At 49.5% G+C, this 18,334-nt stretch overlaps 1 protein-coding gene across 1 annotated transcript in view; it reads left to right on the forward strand.

Annotated features, from left to right (window-relative positions):
- HYDIN (HYDIN axonemal central pair apparatus protein) overlaps positions 1–18,334 on the forward strand; it is a 114,312-nt gene that overhangs the window by 50,836 nt on the left and 45,142 nt on the right. Inside the window, exons 24-40 of the mRNA XM_040410017.1 lie at positions 19–102; positions 200–278; positions 359–427; positions 2,140–2,349; positions 2,487–2,624; positions 7,281–7,458; positions 12,749–12,828; positions 12,903–13,018; positions 13,134–13,270; positions 13,348–13,475; positions 13,558–13,749; positions 13,834–13,983; positions 14,080–14,319; positions 14,396–14,558; positions 15,832–15,975; positions 16,056–16,226; positions 16,337–16,510. Coding sequence (XP_040265951.1) covers positions 19–102; positions 200–278; positions 359–427; positions 2,140–2,349; positions 2,487–2,624; positions 7,281–7,458; positions 12,749–12,828; positions 12,903–13,018; positions 13,134–13,270; positions 13,348–13,475; positions 13,558–13,749; positions 13,834–13,983; positions 14,080–14,319; positions 14,396–14,558; positions 15,832–15,975; positions 16,056–16,226; positions 16,337–16,510 — 2,453 coding nt within the window. The remainder of the gene's footprint in view (positions 1–18; positions 103–199; positions 279–358; positions 428–2,139; positions 2,350–2,486; positions 2,625–7,280; positions 7,459–12,748; positions 12,829–12,902; positions 13,019–13,133; positions 13,271–13,347; positions 13,476–13,557; positions 13,750–13,833; positions 13,984–14,079; positions 14,320–14,395; positions 14,559–15,831; positions 15,976–16,055; positions 16,227–16,336; positions 16,511–18,334) is intronic.

The raw sequence follows: 18,334 nt of genomic DNA on the forward strand, positions 1-18,334 counted from the left end.
GTATGCATTATCCTGCAGGCTCGGCCACAGATTGCAGAGTCCACTGCACGGTCCTCAAGAGGCTCGTGGAATCTCGGAAGAAGGCTCTGATTCAAGTGACAGGTGGAAATCGCTCCATGTAATCCACTGTCAGCTTCTCAATGCATAGTGGTCAATAAAGTCCTCAAAACCTCTCTCTGTGCCTCCTTTTAATCCACAGGCAAGAAGAACCACACAAATCAGGAGGGGATGTCACCAGTATAGTTACCTTTTCCCAGTCCATGGACTCCCAGCCAAAGGTAGAGTCCTGTTAGCTGCAGCCACTTTTACATGACATTAGTTCCCGCTCCTGTGCTTACACATGCTTCTCTCTGCTCAGCCGATGAATCCTGGCACTGGAGATGGTGTGATTGTGGCAGAGGAACATATGATTACAGGAGTGGAGGAGGTAAGCAGGGCTATGGCGTGCCAGTCCGGCCTGAGGTTACTACACTGCATCCTAGTGTGGTGCAAATCTCCCCATATACAGAAGTGTAGAAATACCAGTACATGTAGATATCAGTATTATATAATAATCTCTATACCTATATAACGACTGTAATAATCCTTATCACTGTCTATATAACGACTGTAATAATCCCCATCATTATATAATGACTGTAATAATCCCCATCACTGTCTATATAACGACTGTAATAATCCCCATCATTATATAATGACTGTAATAATCCCCATCACTGTCTATATAACGACTGTTATAATCCCCATCACTGTCTATATAGTGACTGTAATAATCCCCATCACTGTCTATATAATGACTGTAATAATCACCATCACTGTCTATATAGTGACTGTAATAATCCCCATCACTGTCTATATAATGACTGTAATAATCCCCATCACTGTCTATATAACGACTGTAATAATCCCCATCACTGTCTATATAACGACTGTAATAATCCCCATCACTGTCTATATAACGACTGTAATAATCCCCATCACTATGACTGTAATAATCCCCATCACTATCTATATAATGACTGTAATAATCCCCATCACTGTCTATATAATGACTGTAATAATCCCCATCACTGTCTATATAATGACTGTAATAATCCCCATCACTGTCTATATAACGACTGTAATAATCCCCATCACTGTCTATATAACGACTGTAATAATCCCCATCACTGTCTATATAACGACTGTAATAATCCCCATCACTGTCTATATAACGACTGTAATAATCCCCATCATTATCTATATAATGACTGTAATAATCCCCATCACTGTCTATATAACGACTGTAATAATCCCCATCACTGTCTATATAATGACTGTAATAATCCCCATCACTGTCTATATAACGACTGTAATAATCCCCATCACTGTCTATATAATGACTGTAATAATCCCCATCACTGTCTATATAATGACTGTAATAATCCCCATCACTATCTATATAATGACTGTAATAATCCCCATCACTGTCTATATAATGACTGTAATAATCCCCATCACTGTCTATATAACGACTGTAATAATCCCCATCACTGTCTATATAACGACTGTAATAATCCCCATCACTGTCTATATAACGACTGTAATAATCCCCATCACTGTCTATATAACGACTGTAATAATCCCCATCACTGTCTATATAACGACTGTAATAATCCCCATCACTGTCTATATAACGACTGTAATAATCCCCATCACTGTCTATATAACGACTGTAATAATCCCCATCACTGTCTATATAACGACTGTAATAATCCCCATCACTATGACTGTAATAATCCCCATCACTATCTATATAACGACTGTAATAATCCCCATCACTGTCTATATAACGACTGTAATAATCCCCATCACTGTCTATATAACGACTGTAATAATCCCCATCACTATCTATATAATGACTGTAATAATCCCCATCACTGTCTATATAACGACTGTAATAATCCCCATCACTGTCTATATAACGACTGTAATAATCCCCATCACTGTCTATATAATGACTGTAATAATCCCCATCACTGTCTATATAACGACTGTAATAATCCCCATCACTGTCTATATAATGACTGTAATAATCCCCATCACTATCTATATAACGACTGTAATAATCCCCATCACTGTCTATATAATCTCTTTCAGGTTTTTGATATTCTGCCCCAGTTTGGGACTCTACAGCCGGGCGAGAGTCAGGTGGTTTCTTTCACTTTTTATGGACACTCCGACATCAGCGCTGGGGCCCGGGCTGTGTGTGAGGTTTTGGGGGGCCCCATGTATGAGGTCCGCCTGCATGGTGAGGCTTCTCTTGTCTGCTACAGTCTCAGTGCAAAAGAGATCGACCTTGGAGTCCAGGTAACATGGAGCGCGTGCTTATTTGGAATACATATATGTTCTGATCGTGGGATGCACGTATGTGCTGACGTCAGGAGACATGTATGTGCTGCTGATGGTTTCCACGGATGGTCTGGTCCATGTGTTTCTTTTTACAGATGTTTGACCAAGTGACTGACACACAGATTGTTCTGAGGAACACGGGGAAGGTCAGCTTCCCATTTACCGTGCTGAACCAGAGGCCTGAGGTGCAGCTGTGTCCGTGCCCCGGGGAGCCCCGTGTCCAGCCGCCCAGTGTGAGTGCGCAACATGACACCGTACTGCACAACATGACACCGTACTGCACAACATGACACCGTACTGCACAACATGACACCGTACTGCACAACATGACACCGTACTGCAGGGGGCGAGGGGGCTGTGCACATCTGCGTGTAATAATCCAGGAAAGATGTGGAGACAGGCGCTGCCTCCTGGTGGACAGGATTGTTACTACAGCTGACGGGGTCCCAGGGAGACTACTGTGTGTGTGTATGAATATGTGTATGTATGGCTGTGTGCGTGTCGCTGTCATCTATGTATGTACCGGTGTATACATGTTTCTGTCATATATGTATGTGTAGCTGTGTACGTGTTTCTGTCATCTATGTATCAGATAGACGATGAAAAGTCTAAAAATGTTATGAAACATGGATAGAAACCACGATGATCTTCGCACATGTACAGCACTTTGCGAAAGTCCTCACACCCTCTTATTTTCCTGACATTTTGTTCACTAGCTCCTTTTGCTATAAGTTCACCCATCATTCTGCCCTGAATCCCCCAGAATGAGAAAGTGAGAACGTAAGGTTAGAAATCTTTACTAACATCTCACATTGACATAAGTCTTCACCCCCTTTATTCGAAACATAAGCCTTCCGCCCCTTTACCTCAGGACATAAGTCTTCAGCCCCTTTATTATTATTATTATTTTATGCACTTCTATAGCACTACTATATTCCTCAGCGCTTTACAGACATTAGCACCACACTGTCCCCAATGGGGCTCACAATCTAAGGCCCCTATCAGTCTGTCTTTGGAGTGTGGGAGGAAACCGGAGAACTTTACTCGGGACATAAGTCTTCAGCCCCTTTACTATGGACATAACTCTTCAGCCCCTTTACTATGGACATAAGTCTTCGGCCCCTTTACTCGGGACATAAGTCTTCAGCCCCCTTTACTCGGGACATAAGTCTTCGGCCCCTTTATTCGGGACATACAGTACAGACCAAAAGTTTGGACACACTTTCTCATTCAAAGAGTTTTCTTTATTTTCATGACTATGAAAATTGTAGATTCGGACTGAAGGCATCAAAACTATGAATTAACACATGTGGAATTATATACATAACAAACAAGTGTGAAACAACGGAAAATATGTCATATTCTAGGTTCTTCAAAGTAGCCACCTTTTGCTTTGATTACTACTTTGCACACTCTTGGCATTCTCTTGATGAGCTTCAAGAGGTAGTCCCCTGAAATGGTCTTCACTTCACAGGTGTGCCCTGTCAGGTTTAATAAGTGGGATTTCTTGCCTTATAAATGGGGTTGGGACCATCAGTTGCGTTGAGGAGAAGTCAGGTGGATACACAGCTGATAGTCCTACTGAATAGACTGTTAGAATTTGTATTATGGCAAGAAAAAAGCAGCTAAGTAAAGAAAAACGAGTGGCCATCATTACTTTAAGAAATGAAGGTCAATCAGTCAGCCGAAAAATTGGGAAAACTTTGGAAGTAAGGGCTATTTCACCATGAAGGAGATTGATGGGGTGCTGCGCCAGATGACCTGGCCTCCACAGTCACCGGACCTGAACCCAATCGAGATGGTTTGGGGTGAGCTAGACCGCAGAGTGAAGGCAAAAGGGCCAACAAGTGCTAAGCATCTCTGGGAACTCCTTCAAGACTGTTGGAAGACCATTTCAGGGGACTACCTCTTGAAGCTCATCAAGAGAATGCCAAGAGTGTGCAAAGCAGTAATCAAAGCAAAAGGTGGCTACTTTGAAGAACCTAGAATATTACATATTTTCTGTTGTTTCACACTTGTTTGTTATGTATATAATTCCATATGCGTTAATTCATAGTTTTGATGCCTTCATAGTCATGAAAATAAAGAAAGCTCTTTGAATGAGAAGGTGTGTCCAAACTTTTGGTCTGTACTGTAAGTCTTCAGCCCCTTTACTCGGGACATAAGTCTTCGGCCCCTTTACTCGGGGCATAAGTCTTCAGCCCCTTTACTCGGGACATAAGTCTTTGGCCCCTTTACTCGGGACATAAGTCTTCGGCCCCTTTACTCGGGACATAAGTCTTCGGCCCCTTTACTCGGGACATAAGTCTTCGGCCCCTTTACTCGGGACATAAGTCTTCGGCCCCTTTACTCGGGACATAAGTCTTCGGCCCCTTTACTCGGGACATAAGTCTTCGGCCCCTTTACTCGGGACATAAGTCTTCGGCCCCTTTACTCGGGACATAAGTCTTCGGCCCCTTTACTCGGGACATAAGTCTTCGGCCCCTTTACTCGGGACATAAGTCTTCGGCCCCTTTACTCGGGACATAAGTCTTCGGCCCCTTTACTCGGGACATAAGTCTTCGGCCCCTTTTCTCGGGACATAAGTCTTCGGCCCCTTTACTCGGGACATAAGTCTTGGGCCCCTTTACTCGGGACATAAGTCTTGGGCCCCTTTACTCGGGACATAAGTCTTGGGCCCCTTTACTCGGGACATAAGTCTTGGGCCCCTTTACTCGGGACATAAGTCTTGGGCCCCTTTACTCGGGACATAAGTCTTGGGCCCCTTTACTCGGGACATAAGTCTTCGGCCCCTTTACTCGGGACATAAGTCTTCGGCCCCTTTACTCGGGACATAAGTCTTCGGCCCCTTTACTCGGGACATAAGTCTTCGGCCCCTTTACTCGGGACATAAGTCTTCGGCCCCTTTACTCCGGACATAAGTCTTCGGCCTCTTTACTCGGGACATAAGTCTTCGGCCCCTTTACTCGGGACATAAGTCTTCGGCCCCTTTACTCGGGACATAAGTCTTTGGCCCCTTTACTCGGGACATAAGCCTCTAACAAGGAGCTTAATTGCAAAATTCACAACAGGTGTTTGATCCATGAATCGCCCAATAAATTTCCCGATTCCATTAGAACTGGTATTAAACAGTCCTCCTCATCATGCTGCTCACATTTTGACATCATAAGACCAAGACGACACCCAACAATTTATTCAGCAGTACCTCACATTGCGAGGCTTCAAGCAGGATGTTCTCAGACGGAAGTGGCCACTGAGCTTGGAGTGTCACAGAGAGTCATCAGCAGGTTGTATCAGAGATACAGAGACTGGATGAGTCACAGAAAGGCAGAGAAGTGGACGTCCTTTGGCCACATCCCACGCTGATGACCGCTTCATAGTGAACAATGCCCTGCGGAACTTGATGATGAATGCCGCACAACTCCAGGCACAGTAAGGGAGGGGAGAGGCACCAAGTGTCACGTCAGACCATTCCAAACCATTTACATCAGCGTGGTCTGCGTACTGGACGACCTGCAAGGTACCTGACCGCACCACCAGGCACAGGTGTCATCGTCTTGCACGGGCCAGGGAACATCTACGCTGGATGAGGGACCAGTGGGCCTCTGTGCTGTTCACTGATGAAAGTCCATTCACGCTGAGCAGAAATGATGGCGCCAACAATGATGGAAACGTCAAGGAGAGCGCTGTGCATCAGTCACTGTTGTCACCAGACGAGCCTTTGGTGGTGGCGGTGTCACAGTGTGGGCCGGTGTGGCCCGTCAGTACAGAACCGCCCTACACTGTGTGAATGGTCCAGTGACAGCCCAGACTACCTGAAGAACATCAGTAATCCAGTCATCGTGGCTCTGCAGGAACAACACCGGCCTAATGTCATCTTCATGGAGGACAATGCGCCACCTCATCCGGGTCCCATCATTAGGGAACGGCTGCTGGAGACCGGGGGACCTCACATGGAGTGGCCTGCACTTTCTCCAGACCTGAATACCATTGAAAACCTATGGGATCAGCTGAGTCGCCGTGTAGAGGCTCGTAACTCTGTACCCCAGAACCTCAATGACCTGAGGGCCGCCCTTCAAGAAGAGTGGGATGCCATGCCTCAGCGGACGATAAGGCGACTTGTGAACAGCAGGAGACGTCGTTGTCAAGCTGGAATTGATGCTCAAGGCCACAGGACAAGTTCCTGAGACACTGACATTTGGTGGCGGTGTACCCAGCACTGGGGTTGGCTTTTGTGTCAGTAAATTGTTTGAGATGAGGAAATCCTAATTGCTGCTTCTACTTAATGCCCGACTTTCATCACATAACATCACTGGAGCCTGAACTTTTTACATTTTCCATAAATTTCACCCGAAAGCCAAATATCCCTAACTTTTTGTGAGTAGTGTAAGTCTTCAGCCCCTTTACTCGGGACATAAGTCTTCAGCCCCTTGACTCGGGACATTAGTCTTCAGCCCCTTGACTCGGGACATAAGTCTTCAGCCCCTTGACTCGGGACATAAGTCTTCAGCCCCTTGACTCGGGACATAAGTCTTCAGCCCCTTTACTTTGTTTGTATGAATCTAGGCATGTACTATATATATGTATGTGTGTATGAATGTACTGTATGTATGTACAGATGTAGTAGATTTAACACACATGCTTTATAAGACGTGTTATCTAAACTAAATCCGTTAAGCAAACACCTTCAATTGCTTTTCAATGGCTTTTGTTTCAAGATAACGCGATGAGTTAAGAAATTTGAGTAAAGAGTTTGTGTGTTAACCCTGCTACATCTGTATGTGTGCAGGATGAGGCCGCCATCAGCTCAGTGAGGGTTCCTCCTGATTTTCTCCCAGTCTCACTGCAGCAAGCGCCTCATGCCTCTCCCCTTATCCTCTCTGCTCCAGGGTCTTATTCCTGCCGGAGGAGAAGAGATCCTGACGGTTTCCTATTTTCCCGGAGTCCCCGAAACGTTCCAGCACTTCATACACCTGCAGGTGGCTCATATGGAACCAGAGGTCATTGCCCTAAGAGGAGAAGGAGTGTTCCCCCGCATCTGCCTGGATCTGCCCCGTAACCTCAATGGTATGTACCATTATGCACTACTTCTGTGCCTCACTTCTGTGTTCCTCTGTGTCCCTCCTGTGCCTCATGCCTCACTTCTGTGTTCCTCTGTGTCCCTCCTGTGCCTCATGCCTCACTTCTGTGTTCCTCTGTGTCTTGTGCCTCACTTCTGTGTTCCTCTGCTTCCCTCCTGTGTCTCATGCCTCACTTCTGTGTTCCTCTGCTTCCCTCCTGTGTCTCATGCCTCACTTCTGTGTTCCTCTGCTTCCCTCCTGTGTCTCGTGCCTCACTTCTGTGTTCCTCTGCTTCCCTCCTGTGTCTCGTGCCTCACTTCTGTGTTCCTCTGCTTCCCTCCTGTGTCTCGTGCCTCACTTCTGTGTTCCTCTGCTTCCCTCCTGTGTCTCATGCCTCACTTCTGTGTTCCTCTGCTTCCCTCCTGTGTCTCGTGCCTCACTTCTGTGTTCCTCTGCTTCCCTCCTGTGTCTCATGCCTCACTTCTGTGTTCCTCTGCTTCCCTCCTGTGTCTCGTGCCTCACTTCTGTGTTCCTCTGCTTCCCTCCTGTGTCTCGTGCCTCACTTCTGTGTTCCTCTGCTTCCCTCCTGTGTCTCGTGCCTCACTTCTGTGTTCCTCTGCTTCCCTCCTGTGTCTCGTGCCTCACTTCTGTGTTCCTCTGCTTCCCTCCTGTGTCTCGTGCCTCACTTCTGTGTTCCTCTGTGTCCCTCCTGTGTCTCGTGCCTCACTTCTGTGTTCCTCTGCTTCCCTCCTGTGTCTCGTGCCTCACTTCTGTGTTCCTCTGCTTCCCTCCTGTGTCTCGTGCCTCACTTCTGTGTTCCTCTGCTTCCCTCCTGTGTCTCGTGCCTCACTTCTGTGTTCCTCTGCTTCCCTCCTGTGTCTCGTGCCTCACTTCTGTGTTCCTCTGCTTCCCTCCTGTGTCTCATGCCTCACTTCTGTGTTCCTCTGTGTCCCTCCTGTGTCTCGTGCCTCACTTCTGTGTTCCTCTGCTTCCCTCCTGTGTCTCATGCCTCACTTCTGTGTTCCTCTGCTTCCCTCCTGTGTCTCATGCCTCACTTCTGTGTTCCTCTGCTTCCCTTCTGTGTCTCATGCCTCACTTCTGTGTTCCTCTGCTTCCCTTCTGTGTCTCATGCCTCACTTCTGTGTTCCTCTGTGTCCCTCCTGTGTCTCGTGCCTCACTTCTGTGTTCCTCTGCTTCCCTCCTGTGTCTCATGCCTCACTTCTGTGTTCCTCTGCTTCCCTTCTGTGTCTCATGCCTCACTTCTGTGTTCCTCTGCTTCCCTCCTGTGTCTCATGCCTCACTTCTGTGTTCCTCTGCTTCCCTCCTGTGTCTCGTGCCTCACTTCTGTGTTCCTCTGCTTCCCTCCTGTGTCTCATGCCTCACTTCTGTGTTCCTCTGCTTCCCTCCTGTGTCTTGTGCCTCACTTCTGTGTTCCTCTGCTTCCCTCCTGTGTCTCGTGCCTCACTTCTGTGTTCCTCTGCTTCCCTCCTGTGTCTCGTGCCTCACTTCTGTGTTCCTCTGCATCCCTCCTGTGTCTTGTGCCTCACTTCTGTGTTCCTCTGCTTCCCTCCTGTGTCTCGTGCCTCACTTCTGTGTTCCTCTGCTTCCCTCCTGTGTCTCGTGCCTCACTTCTGTGTTCCTCTGCTTCCCTTCTGTGCCTCATGCCTCACTTCTGTGTTCCTCTGCTTCCCTCCTGTGTCTCATGCCTCACTTCTGTGTTCCTCTGCTTCCCTCCTGTGTCTCGTGCCTCACTTCTGTGTTCCTCTGCTTCCCTCCTGTGTCTCGTGCCTCACTTCTGTGTTCCTCTGCTTCCCTCCTGTGTCTCGTGCCTCACTTCTGTGTTCCTCTGCTTCCCTCCTGTGTCTCGTGCCTCACTTCTGTGTTCCTCTGTGTCCCTCCTGTGTCTCGTGCCTCACTTCTGTGTTCCTCTGCTTCCCTCCTGTGTCTCGTGCCTCACTTCTGTGTTCCTCTGCTTCCCTCCTGTGTCTCGTGCCTCACTTCTGTGTTCCTCTGCTTCCCTCCTGTGTCTCGTGCCTCACTTCTGTGTTCCTCTGCTTCCCTCCTGTGTCTCGTGCCTCACTTCTGTGTTCCTCTGCTTCCCTCCTGTGTCTCATGCCTCACTTCTGTGTTCCTCTGTGTCCCTCCTGTGTCTCGTGCCTCACTTCTGTGTTCCTCTGCTTCCCTCCTGTGTCTCATGCCTCACTTCTGTGTTCCTCTGCTTCCCTCCTGTGTCTCATGCCTCACTTCTGTGTTCCTCTGCTTCCCTTCTGTGTCTCATGCCTCACTTCTGTGTTCCTCTGCTTCCCTTCTGTGTCTCATGCCTCACTTCTGTGTTCCTCTGCTTCCCTCCTGTGTCTCGTGCCTCACTTCTGTGTTCCTCTGCTTCCCTCCTGTGTCTCATGCCTCACTTCTGTGTTCCTCTGTGTCCCTCCTGTGTCTCGTGCCTCACTTCTGTGTTCCTCTGCTTCCCTCCTGTGTCTCGTGCCTCACTTCTGTGTTCCTCTGCTTCCCTCCTGTGTCTCATGCCTCACTTCTGTGTTCCTCTGTGTCCCTCCTGTGTCTCGTGCCTCACTTCTGTGTTCCTCTGCTTCCCTCCTGTGTCTCGTGCCTCACTTCTGTGTTCCTCTGCTTCCCTCCTGTGTCTCATGCCTCACTTCTGTGTTCCTCTGCTTCCCTCCTGTGTCTCGTGCCTCACTTCTGTGTTCCTCTGCTTCCCTCCTGTGTCTCGTGCCTCACTTCTGTGTTCCTCTGCTTCCCTTCTGTGTCTCATGCCTCACTTCTGTGTTCCTCTGCTTCCCTCCTGTGTCTCGTGCCTCACTTCTGTGTTCCTCTGCTTCCCTTCTGTGTCTCATGCCTCACTTCTGTGTTCCTCTGCTTCCCTCCTGTGTCTCATGCCTCACTTCTGTGTTCCTCTGCTTCCCTCCTGTGTCTCGTGCCTCACTTCTGTGTTCCTCTGCTTCCCTCCTGTGTCTCATGCCTCACTTCTGTGTTCCTCTGCTTCCCTCCTGTGTCTTGTGCCTCACTTCTGTGTTCCTCTGCTTCCCTCCTGTGTCTCGTGCCTCACTTCTGTGTTCCTCTGCTTCCCTCCTGTGTCTCGTGCCTCACTTCTGTGTTCCTCTGCATCCCTCCTGTGTCTTGTGCCTCACTTCTGTGTTCCTCTGCTTCCCTCCTGTGTCTCGTGCCTCACTTCTGTGTTCCTCTGCTTCCCTCCTGTGTCTCGTGCCTCACTTCTGTGTTCCTCTGTGTCCCTCCTGTGTCTCATGCCTCACTTCTGTGTTCCTCTGCTTCCCTCCTGTGTCTTGTGCCTCACTTCTGTGTTCCTCTGCTTCCCTCCTGTGTCTCATGCCTCACTTCTGTGTTCCTCTGCTTCCCTCCTGTGTCTCGTGCCTCACTTCTGTGTTCCTCTGTGTCCCTCCTGTGTCTCGTGCCTCACTTCTGTGTTCCTCTGCTTCCCTCCTGTGTCTCGTGCCTCACTTCTGTGTTCCTCTGCTTCCCTCCTGTGTCTCATGCCTCACTTCTGTGTTCCTCTGCTTCCCTCCTGTGTCTCGTGCCTCACTTCTGTGTTCCTCTGCTTCCCTCCTGTGTCTTGTGCCTCACTTCTGTGTTCCTCTGCTTCCCTCCTGTGTCTCGTGCCTCACTTCTGTGTTCCTCTGCTTCCCTCCTGTGTCTCGTGCCTCACTTCTGTGTTCCTCTGCATCCCTCCTGTGTCTTGTGCCTCACTTCTGTGTTCCTCTGCTTCCCTCCTGTGTCTCGTGCCTCACTTCTGTGTTCCTCTGCTTCCCTCCTGTGTCTCGTGCCTCACTTCTGTGTTCCTCTGTGTCCCTCCTGTGTCTCATGCCTCACTTCTGTGTTCCTCTGCTTCCCTCCTGTGTCTTGTGCCTCACTTCTGTGTTCCTCTGCTTCCCTCCTGTGTCTCATGCCTCACTTCTGTGTTCCTCTGCTTCCCTCCTGTGTCTCGTGCCTCACTTCTGTGTTCCTCTGTGTCCCTCCTGTGTCTCGTGCCTCACTTCTGTGTTCCTCTGCTTCCCTCCTGTGTCTCGTGCCTCACTTCTGTGTTCCTCTGCTTCCCTCCTGTGTCTCATGCCTCACTTCTGTGTTCCTCTGTGTCCCTCCTGTGTCTCGTGCCTCACTTCTGTGTTCCTCTGCTTCCCTCCTGTGTCTCGTGCCTCACTTCTGTGTTCCTCTGCTTCCCTCCTGTGTCTCGTGCCTCACTTCTGTGTTCCTCTGCTTCCCTCCTGTGTCTCGTGCCTCACTTCTGTGTTCCTCTGCTTCCCTTCTGTGTCTCATGCCTCACTTCTGTGTTCCTCTGCTTCCCTCCTGTGTCTCATGCCTCACTTCTGTGTTCCTCTGCTTCCCTCCTGTGTCTCGTGCCTCACTTCTGTGTTCCTCTGCTTCCCTCCTGTGTCTCATGCCTCACTTCTGTGTTCCTCTGCTTCCCTCCTGTGTCTTGTGCCTCACTTCTGTGTTCCTCTGCTTCCCTCCTGTGTCTCGTGCCTCACTTCTGTGTTCCTCTGCTTCCCTCCTGTGTCTCGTGCCTCACTTCTGTGTTCCTCTGCATCCCTCCTGTGTCTTGTGCCTCACTTCTGTGTTCCTCTGCTTCCCTCCTGTGTCTCGTGCCTCACTTCTGTGTTCCTCTGCTTCCCTCCTGTGTCTTGTGCCTCACTTCTGTGTTCCTCTGCTTCCCTCCTGTGTCTTGTGCCTCACTTCTGTGTTCCTCTGCTTCCCTCCTGTGTCTCATGCCTCACTTCTGTGTTCCTCTGTGTCCCTCCTGTGTCTCATGCCTCACTTCTGTGTTCCTCTGCTTCCCTCCTGTGCCTCATGCCTCACTTCTGTGTTCCTCTGCTTCCCTCCTGTGTCTCATGCCTCACTTCTGTGTTCCTCTGCTTCCCTTCTGTGTCTCATGCCTCACTTCTGTGTTCCTCTGTGTCCCTCCTGTGCCTCATGCCTCACTTCTGTGTTCCTCTTCGTTTGCGGGGCGCACGCGCCGTAAAGATAGACCATGTGGCGCGGAGAGAGGAGTCCGGCCCTGGTTAGTCCCCTCTGCTACTGGGTGGTGAGAACCTGCGCAGGACTCCCCTCTCCACACAAGAGTCATGAGCAGGGCCCGGAGAGGAAGCGATGTCCCCACTGTAATCCTTCTTCTGGGACCCGCTCTTTTGTTTACCCCACCCCTGCACCTCTAGAACATTCCTATGTGAACAGGAATGTTTCAAATCACTGACAGAAAGCAGAGGTATTGAATAAATTCAAGATGACATCTGCAAAGAGATGTAAGATTTTTTGTTCTCTGCCTCCAGAGTGTGACCGATTTGAGACGCGCCTGTCGGCAGCCCAGGAGAAGCTGCGAGGAGGAGCGGCCGGCCCCAGCGATGCCCTGGTATGTGCACCCGTCATGTAGAGCATGGCAGAGCCGGGAGCGTGCCATATACTGAGCTGCACTGTGTCTTGTAGGATACACTGCTGATGATGGAGCTGGATCGGCTGCTGATCAAGAAGCATGCCGAGGATGAGCTTGGCCTAGGGGTCACCGGGGACAGTCCCCAGAAGAGGCGCCGGCAGCTGCTGAGGTAAGTGGTCGCTGTGCCTCATCCACATAACCTCACACATTGTGCCTCACGCTGCTGTTGGGACGTCCTGAGTAATGGCTGATTCTTCTGCCTCCATTGCTCCTGTTTGGTTCAGGGCGGACCTCCCAGAGTACCTGCTGGATTTTGGATACGTCATACCTGGAGAAGTCCGATCACATGTGATAAAAGTCACCAACACGGGACATTTTCCGGTGTCCTTCCAGGCAGACAGACGCGGACTAGCGGGCACAGGTAGCACCCTGCCACCTTCAGGGGAGTCAGTGGTCAGGGATAAGGGCAGTAATAACCCTGCTTTCTTACCCCCACAGGGTTCACCGTGGAGTTGGACCGCGTCAGGAATCTGCCATGCTGTCAGACGGAGATCTTCCAGGTCCATTTTGATCCACAGGGCGCCAATCTCAGTCTGGGAGCGGTGGATGTGGTGGCATACATCCAGGTAAGGTCTTCTTCAGTAATGGCTGCTCCTCCAAATCTCATGTGTGTCTCTTAGCTTAGTATTTTATAACTCTTCCTGGCAGGTGAGTGGCGGCCCCAGGTTCCCTCTCCATCTGCGGGCGCTGGTCACTATGCCGTCCCTGTGCGTTTCGGAGGAGCGGGTGGAGTTCAGTCCTGTGCAGTGCGGCCAGTGTCAGATCCGCACCATTCAGCTCTATAACCAGCTTCCTGTGCCTTGCGAGTGGTCAGTGATGTCCCAAGAAGCTGCGGTCAAGGTACAGTCATGAGACTGTGTTCAGTCCACTCAAGACGCGTCCAAGGGGCCAAGACTAAGCGATTACCCCTTGTGTCCTCCGCAGATAGACAAACACCTTCCTCTGCACCTACGCAAGAAACTGAGGCAGGAGGCCAAGCCTAAACCTGCCATCTTCGAGATGATCCCTGCATGTGACCTTCTGCTTCCTGGGCAGAAGAAGAACGTGGAGATAAGGTTTATGCCACAGGAAGAGGTAAAGTCGGAGGTTGCAGGAGTGCGGCATGTAACCTGGGGGTTCTGGATTGTTGGCTTGGGAATAAAGAAACGGGTTCCATTCCTCTCCCCGTAGAAGCTGTACAGCCAGCGCCTGGTCCTGCAGGTCGCTCAGAGCAGCCAGCGAGTCATGGTGCTAGTACAAGGCCAGGGCTTGGAGCCACGGCTAGAATTCTCCCCCAGTGTCTTGGAGCTGGGCCCCATCCTGCCCTTCAGCCCCGGTGATGATGTGGAGGTTGTGGTGAAGAATCCCTGCAGCTTTCCCATTGAGTTCTACTCCCTGGAGATGGACCAACAGTACGTGGAGGAGGAGAAGGTGAGGCCTCGTTGTCTGCTCATCCTGCTGCCGATGTCTGGGCTCTGCTGCTGGATCACTCTGTGTGTCTGTGCAGATTCTGCGGATGCTGAAGGGCTACGATGCCCAGAACATGCTGCTGCTCCCACCCCGCCAGACAGGTGAAAGGCTGCCCCCGGAAATCCTGGAGTACTATGAGGAGAAGAGGCGGCTGCAGGAGGAGCAGGAGAGGGGGCGTAGGACATCGGGCACAATGGCAGGTGAGTGCTGTATGTACCAGCAGCACCCAGTGCCGTGTATGCCCAGCAAGACCACACGTCACAGGGCAGTGCCACACAGCTCACAGGGTATGTACCCAGCACCTGGTGCCATATATCTGTCATAAGACCACACACCACAGGGCAGTGCCCACAGCTCACAGGGTATGTACCCAGCGCCTGGTGCCGTGTATCCCTGACAAGACCACACACCACAGGGCAGTGCCACACAGCTCACAGGGTATGTACCCAGCACCTGGTGCCATGTATCCCTGACAATATCACTCACCACAGGGCAGTACCACACAGCTCACAGGGTATGTACCCAGCACCTGGTGCCGTGTATCCCTGACAATATCACTCACCATAGGGCAGTACCACACAGCTCACAGGGTATGTACCCAGCACCCGGTGCCATGTATCCCTGACAAGACCACACACCACAGAGCAGTGCCCACAGCTCACAGGGTATGTACCCAGCACCTGGTGCAATATATCTGTGATAAGACCACACACCACAGGGCAGTGCCCACAGCTCACAGGGTATGTACCCAGCACCTGGTGCCATGTATCCCTGACAATATCACTCACCACAGGGCAGTACCACACAGCTCACAGGGTATGTACCCAGCACTTGGTGCCATATATCTGTCATAGGACCACACACCACAGGGCAGTGCCCACAGCTCACAGGGTATGTACCCAGCACCTGGTGCCATGTATCCCTGACAATATCACTCACCACAGGGCAGTACCACACAGCTCACAGGGTATGTACCCAGCACTTGGTGCCATATATCTGTCAAAGGACCACACACCACAGGGCAGTGCCCACAGCTCACAGGGTATGTACCCAGCACCTGGTGCCATGTATCCCTGACAATATCACTCACCATAGGGCAGTACCACACAGCTCACAGGGTATGTACCCAGCACCTAGTGCCATGTATCCCTGAAAATATCACTCACCATAGGGCAGTACCACACAGCTCACAGGGTATGTACCCAGCACCTGGTGCCATGTATCCCTGACAAGACCACACACCACAGGGCAGTGGCCACAGCTCACAGGGTATGTACCCAGCACCTGGTGCCATATATCTGTGATAAGACCACACACCACAGGGCAGTGCCCACAGCTCACAGGGTATGTACCCAGCACCTGGTGCCATGTATACCTGAGAAATTTCACTCACCACAGGGCAATGCCTTCTGCATACTATGATGTCACTAGGGATGCCATGTTGTCACTACACTTATCCTGTGTTCATTTTAGGTGCCGCTGAGGAGGCAGAGAAGGAGCTGGTGGCAGATAGGGATGAGAGAGCGGAGCTTCCACCAGCCCAGCGCATCCCGTCCACCATGAGCTATGGAGAGGGCCGATCCTCTCCTGGAGAAGCTGCAGAGGGCGCAGTGCCAGGTGATGAGCAGGGCAGAGCGATCAGGTGTGATTCTGCAGAGAATGATTCCTGCAATGTCTCTGACATGGTTTTTGTGCAGGTGAAAAGGTCTGCAACAACGCCAGTACCAACAAGGTTGTGGGCGAACTAGAATACAACCCCGTGTCCGCAGCTGTTGCCCGCCATATGGGCATTGACACCAGCAGTGAGGGCCAAGCAGCGAGGAACCGTCGTGGCATTGCTATCATTGTACATGGAGCTCCCCTTACTGGTGAGAGGATGTGTCTACAAGGAGTAGCAGTAATGCAGTGATTGTGGTGCGGAGGGGGTCTACTCTAGGACCACCGCCTGAAGTGACACCCTTGTGCTCCCTTACTTTAGGCAAGAGCTCTGCGGCCGTGGCATTGGCACAGCATTACAGCGCGGCCTGTCTGTCCATTGATGCCGTGGTCCTGGAAGCCATCTCTGATGGGAGCAGCCATGCTGGTCAGAAAGCAAGACAGCTGTGTGCCAAGGCTGCGCTCAATCAGGTCCTGCGTGAGCCCGAGGAGGCAGGTGAGCCACACGGGGCACCATTTGTCCAACCAAGGGGGTATATATGACTGGAACATGTCATACTTTCAGTCTATACTGGTATTATATAGGTGCAGTGTGTAAGTCTATACTGGTATTATATAGGTGCAGTGTCAGTCTATACTGGTATTATATAGGTGCAGTGTGTCAGTCTATACTGGTATTATATAGGTGCAGTGTCCGTCTATACTGGTATTATATAGGTGCAGTGTGTCAGCCTATACTGGTATTATATACTGTAGGATCAGTTTGTCAGTCTATACTGGTATATTAGTTCAGTGTGTCAGTCTATAGTGGTATTGTATAGAAGCAGTGTAGCAGTCTATACTGGTATATAGGTGCAGTGTGTCAGTCTATACTGGTATATAGATGCAGTGTGTCAGTCTATACTGATATTATATAGGTGCAGTGTGTCAGTCTATACTGGTATATAGATGCAGTGTGTCAGTCTATACTGGTATTATAGGTGCAGTGTGTCAGTATATACTGGTATTATATAGGTGCAGTGTGTCAGTCTATACAGGTACTATATAGGTGCAGTGTGTCAGTCTATACTGGTATATAGATGCAGTGTGTCAGTCTATACTGGTATTATATAGGTGCAGTGTGTCAGTCTATACTGATATATAGGTGCAGTGTGTCAGTCTATACTGGTATATAGATGCAGTGTGTCAGTCTATACAGGTACTATATAGGTGCAGTGTGTCAGTCTATACTGGTATATAGGTGCAGTGTGTCAGTCTATACTGGTATATAGGTGCAGTGTGGCAGTCTATAATAGTAGTATATAGGTGCAGTGTGTCAGTCTATACCGGTAGTATATAGGTGCAGTGTGTCAGTCTATACTGGTATTATATAGGTGCAGTGTGTCAGTCTATACTGGTATTATATAGGTGCAGTCTGTCAGTCTATACTGGTATTATATAGGTGCAGTCTGTCAGTCTATACTGGTATTATATAGGTGCAGTGTCAGTCTATACTGGTATTATATAGGTGCAGTCTGTCAGTCTATACTGGTATTATATAGGTGCAGTCTGTCAGTCTATACTGGTATTATATAGGTGCAATGTGTCCGTCTATACTGGTATTATATAGGTGCAGTATGTCAGTCTATACTGGTATTATATAGGTGCAGTGTGTCAGTCTATACTGGTATTATAGGTGCAGTGTGTCAGTCTATACTGGTATTATAGGTGCAGTGTGTCAGTCTATACTGGTATTATATAGGTGCAGTGTGCCAGTCTATACTGGTACTATATAGGTGCAGTGTGTCAGTCTATACTGGTATTATATAGGTGCAGTGTGTCAGTCTATACTGGTATTATATAGGTGCAGTCTGTCAGTCTATACTGGTATTATATAGGTGCAATGTGTCCGTCTATACTGGTATTATATAGGTGCAGTATGTCAGTCTATACTGGTATTATATACAGTCTTGTGAAAAAATTAGGACACCCTTTGAAAGCATGTGGTTTTTTGTAACATTTTTAATAAATGGTTATTTCATCTCCGTTTCAACAATACAGAGAGATTAAAGTAATCCGACTAAACAAAGAAAACTGAAGAAAAGTTTTTTCAAGATCTTCTGTAAATGTCATTCTACAAAAATGCCTATTCTAACTGAGGAAAAAGATAGGACACCCTTGCCCCTAATAGCGAGTGTTACCTCCTTTGGCTGAAATAACTGCAGTGAGACGGTTCTTGTAGCCATCTACCAGTCTTCGACATCGGTCTGAGGAAATTTTACCCCACTCCTCAATGCAGAACTTTTTCAGCTGTGAGATGTTTGAGGGGTTTCTTGCACGT

The sequence above is a fragment of the Bufo bufo genome, chromosome 10 (assembly GCF_905171765.1).
Source record: "Bufo bufo chromosome 10, aBufBuf1.1, whole genome shotgun sequence".
Classification (NCBI taxonomy): Eukaryota; Metazoa; Chordata; class Amphibia; order Anura; family Bufonidae; genus Bufo; species Bufo bufo.